The sequence below is a fragment of the Fukomys damarensis genome, unplaced genomic scaffold, assembly GCF_012274545.1.
Source record: "Fukomys damarensis isolate Sample0158 unplaced genomic scaffold, DMR_v1.0_HiC HiC_scaffold_37, whole genome shotgun sequence".
Taxonomy (NCBI): Eukaryota; Metazoa; Chordata; class Mammalia; order Rodentia; family Bathyergidae; genus Fukomys; species Fukomys damarensis.
In genome coordinates, this window is record NW_022900949.1 from 2,128,664 (window position 1) to 2,133,360 (window position 4,697).

The following is a 4,697-nucleotide window of genomic DNA, read 5'->3' on the forward strand; positions in this document are numbered from 1 at the left end:
TCGCTCCCCGCGTCCCCAGCGCGCGTGCGCGTGCCCAGCGCAGGCTCCTGCCGTGCGGGTCCGCGTCACGGGCACAGTAGTCACGGGCACGGTGGGCACCAGCTTCTCGCAGTGAAGAGCCCTTGAGCCCCGTGGACCTGCGGCCTAGGACTTGAGCCTCCGACCACCCGGTGGCCTCCCCACTCCCCGCATCACGGCCTGGGGTAATGAAGGATCCCAGGGGGGTTCCTCCTTCCCTCTCCTGGCCTGGAGAGGGTCCTGCTCCTCGGCCTGCGGCAGGCTGCAGGGCCTCAAGTGACTGGAGTTGCTGAGACTAGGGCTGCCTGCAGGAGGACTGGGGCAGTCCAGGGCCACGCGGCATAGGTCACCATGGCCCACTGGGAGGCTGGGGTGGGCAACATCCTGGAGTGAGCGGGGAAAGAAGCTGGATCAAGACCTCCATCTTAGCTGGGCATGGTGGTGCCTGCCTGTGATCCGAGCACTCTGGGAGGCTGAGGCAGGAGGATTGCAAATTTGAACTTAATCTGTCTTAAAAAATAAAAGAATACCTGAGTGCAAAGGCCCTGGGTTCCATCTCTAGTGCAACTCACAGATCACACGACTGAGACCACCCCAGGTGACCGTCCCCTGGCCAGGCCCAGCACCCTGAGAGTCACGGATGAGGACATCATCCGTGGCCTCAGTTGGGGAAAACGGCTTCCTGGACACCAGTGCCCGGCAGGAGATAGCCTGGCTCCTGCTCTGGCCTGGGCACGGTGAGACCAGCAGTCCTTCCTCCCCGTCAAGCTCCCACCTGCCCAGGCCCACCTCGGCCTCCGCCCTGGGTCCTGGCCCACCCGCCCACAGCCCCAGCTGGGTGAGTGGCTTTTCCCCGGCCCGGCCCGGCCCGGCCCGGCCTTTCGTGGAAGCTGACACCTGGTATCTTCACTACCACCCTCAGCCTTGCCCAGTCACCTGCTCAGTGGGCTTTGTGACCACATTTAATGCCACATCCCCGCAGGTCACCTGCCCACTGCTGTTTGCAGTGAACAGTGAGTGAGGGTTTGGCCCAGGTAGGGGTGCAGGTCTGGAGGCCCAGCTAGAGGCCAGAAGGCAACCACTGCGCTATCTGGTCGCCATGGCACCCATCAGCGGTAACAGGAGAGTGACCGGCTCAGTTTCTTTGGTGGCGAATGCAGTGGGGGTTTGCAGGGCTCCCCCACACCAGCAAGCGCATCTCAGGGACCAGTTCTGGATGTCACCACCCAGCCGCCCTGTCCTCGCTGGCTGCCAGGATCACCCTGGCTGAGGCTGGCAGAGGCCACTCATGTCAGGCTGTCCTACCGCTCGCCAGCAAGTGGGGCCGCTCCACAGGCAACGGGCAGCCGGCTCAGCAGTGGGCCCAGGGCCTGAGCGCGGCCCCCGGGGCTCTCAGTTCCAGTGGCCACGCCGCTCAGCTTCAGGGACACAGGCGTGGAGACCATCGTGTCCTGGCCGAGGTCCCAGGCTGGGACCCTGACACACATTGCTGGGCTACAGGCTGGGCCTGGGCCTCAGTCTCCGTGGTCGCCACCTGAGGCTGCCCCCGGTCCTCCCACGCGTACGCCCCCACGGTGCAGACCACAGCGTGGGCAGCGATGCCAGAGCGAGACATTTATTGGCAGCGCAGGGCACGGGCGAGGCTGAGGGTCAGGCTGGGTGGGGGCCTGGCCCAGGTGTCCTGTGGCTGTCAGGCGCTGGGCGCGTACTGGAGCACCAGGCGGTCAAAGTCGTTCTCCTTCAGTGGAAAGGGACGGGGACAGAGAGGGAGGGAGGACACGTGAGCCCCGCACCGTCCCCACAGGCGGGGCCGGGGACAGGCCTGTGCAGACGCTCACCTTGGTCTGATACTCCTTGATGAAAGGGTGTGACCTGTGGGCATCCTTCAGCTGTGACAGGTAGCGGTTTGTCACCTGTGGGACAGTGGGCCAGGTCAGCCAGAGGCAGGACCTGCAGGTGGGGGCCGCTGGGCCAGGGTCCCGGCCTCTCTGCCCTGCACCAGGCTGAGGGGCAGGGGTGACCTGGGTCTGCGCCCCCCTAGCTGCTGTAGCACCACAGAGGGACGTGGACAGCGGGCTCGGGCTAGGGAGGGTGGGTGGAGGTTCTGAAGGGCAGGTGAGCGTGGAGGCAGGATCAGGCCACCCATGCCTCGGCTGGACCCCTGGAGCCAGCCCTGACCATCCACAGCCAGACACCAGCAGGGCCCTCTGCGGCCAGGCGTGGTGGTGCACACCCGCCCTCCCGGTGCTCAGGGAGGCTGTGGCAGGAGGACCGCGCACTTGCGCGCAGCCTGGGCAACTTTCAGAGACCCTGCCTCACACTGGAAAATGAAAAAGGGCCAGGGACAGGGCTCAGTGTGATGGTTCTGGGTCCAACCCCCAGTACTGCAAAATTGAAGCACTACACATAAGGCCAAAGGTGAGCGTGGCCATTAATGCTGCATTAGCACCTGCTGGGTGAGCACAGCACGCTCTGGCGCACGGGGAGGGTCGCGGGGTGTGGCTCCGGGTGCCACACAGTCCCCCACCCCGCACTGTCCTCCGTCAACTTCCTGGTCACTGTGAGCTGTGCAGCTCTGCCCCACCACAATCCTTCTACCTGGGACTGAGCCCCAGAAAACATGGGCCGAGTGTAACCACTGCCCCAGGGGTTAAATTGTGACTGCTGGGAACTGGGTCCTGGCAGGGGAAAGCTGATGCAGATGGTAAAATGTCTGTTTTTTTTGAGGCAGGGTCTCACTGTGTGGCCCAGGCTGGTCTCCAAATCATGGTGATCCTCCTGCCTCAGCCTCCTGAATGAGTGCTGCGATTACATAAGATGGTAAACTTTCTAAATGCTGTTTCCAACAAAACCAGGCTGCGTGACCCTGAGCAGATGTCATCTCAAGGTCTGCAGATTCAGGACACCTAGATAAGCAACCGACGTGGTGTCCAACTGTGTCAAGGGCTCCACCTCTGGCCTCACACCGAGATCGCTCGGGTTCCAGGGGCAGCAGAGCCCATGTGACCGAAGCTGTCTTTCAGGATGGGCCTGCCCCGGGGTGTGAGGGCTCCAGAGCTCCCCCAGCAAGAGACAGCTGGCCAGGCCCAGGTGCCCCTGGAGCAAGGAACCGAGCCTCCGCCCTGTACAGACCCTTCTCCCACCGCTTCGTCACTCTGTACCCCCACAGCCAACAGAGACAGATGCCCCGTGGCACTGCCTACCTCGGGGGGCTTGCCCAGATGCTGTGACAGGACGACCATATTGACCAGCGTCTCGGGATGGCTGCTGTCCTGGAGCAGGGGACGGGGTCAGCGTCAGTGACTCGGTCCCCGAGCCCACCCAGCAGCTGGCCCGGGGTTCATGCAGCGTGTCCCAGCTGCACCATGGTGACCGGGACAATGGCACCCAAACCCAGCAGCCCTGCCTCCCGCTGCCCACATCACGACTGGTGACACAGCCCCAGGCCTGCACTTCGGGGCCCATCTGCCACAAATCCCGAGGGCCAGGATGCCTGGGCTTCTGCTGAGTTCTGTCACCAGTCACCTACCTGTCCGGGGCACTGGAAGAAGCCGGGGACATCCCCACCACCCATGCCCTGCCCATGAGCGCAGGGTCCCGGGGACACCTGCATACAGGTATCACTGCTGAGGGCTGCTGAGCTAGGACTGCCACCCTTTGGGGCTGGGCTGACAGTCTGTTTGCTTTTTGGGGGGAATTTTGCTATGTAAGCCGGGCCAGCCTTGAACTCACTATTGTAGCCCAGGCTGGCCTAGAACTCATGTCAAGCTTCCTGCCTCAGCCTCTCAAGTGCTGGGATGACAGAGGCCTTTTAGCTTTTCGAGACAGGCCCCTGTTGAGTTATGAAGGCTAAGCTCCAACTTGTAATCCTCCTGCCTCGGCCTCCCAGGCAGCTGGGATGACACGTGGCTTTGGGCGCCTTATCAGAGTCACCCAGATGTGAGGAGAGCACGGGCGGGCCGACGAGCCGCCCCAGGTGCGGGCAGCAGACCTGTCAGACCTCGGGACCGCCCAGCAGCCTCTCCCCCACGCGGCCCTGGTGACACCCACCTTGTCCAGTGCCTCCTGCAGCACCCCCTCTGCCGCCTCCCAGCGGCCCTGGGCCATGTGGCAGGCCGCCTGCCCCGTGAGCAGCAGCAGCGTGGCCGAGCACTTGTCCGCCAGCTCCTGGAAGATGTAGTAGGCGTCCTGCAGCTTCTCACCGCCCTGCAGGGAGAGCCTCACATCACTGCCGCCCGCCTGCCCGCCAGACACCTGCTCCCTGGGTGCTGCGGGGCAGTGTCTGTCCCGGCCTGTCTCCGTGCTGGCGACACTGGGACACTGGCCAGGGGACCTGAGACCAAGGCAGGCGCGATGGTGCACCCTGCAGTACCAGCTACTCAGGAGACTGAGGCAGAAGGACTGCTTGAACCTAGGGCTGCAAGCCTAGCACTGCGACAAAGTAAAACAAGCCAATGTGGTGGCCTCGCTTAGGAGGCTGATGCAGGAAAACTGCCATAAGTTCAAGGCCAACCTGGGCTACAGAGTGAGTTCAAGGCAAACCTGAAATATACAGCAAGACTCCCATTTCAAAACACAAAAAATAATTACTTTTAAAATATTCAAAAAGAGTCTGGGGATTTAGCTCAGTGGTTCTGCCACCTGCCTTGCAAGTGCAAGGACCCAAGTTCAATCCCTGA

General features: G+C 62.8%; 1 protein-coding gene across 4 annotated transcripts in view; it reads right to left on the bottom strand.

Moving 5' to 3' along the window:
• Positions 1-1,598: 1,598 nt before the first annotated feature.
• The window catches only part of Cope (COPI coat complex subunit epsilon), a 12,021-nt gene continuing 8,922 nt past the window's right edge, over positions 1,599-4,697 (bottom strand). For 2 of the 4 annotated variants that reach the window (XM_033759423.1, XM_010606483.3), the window contains 4 exons: positions 4,069-4,224; positions 3,222-3,290; positions 1,857-1,931; positions 1,602-1,756 (listed from right to left, as the gene is read on the bottom strand). In XM_033759423.1, coding sequence (XP_033615314.1) covers positions 1,709-1,756; positions 1,857-1,931; positions 3,222-3,290; positions 4,069-4,224 — 348 coding nt within the window. In that variant the 3' untranslated portion in view covers positions 1,602-1,708. Of the gene's footprint in view, positions 1,757-1,856; positions 1,932-3,221; positions 3,291-4,068; positions 4,225-4,697 lie in introns of all 4 variants that reach the window. The other 2 variants (XM_010606484.2, XM_033759424.1) reach the window with 2 other exon arrangements.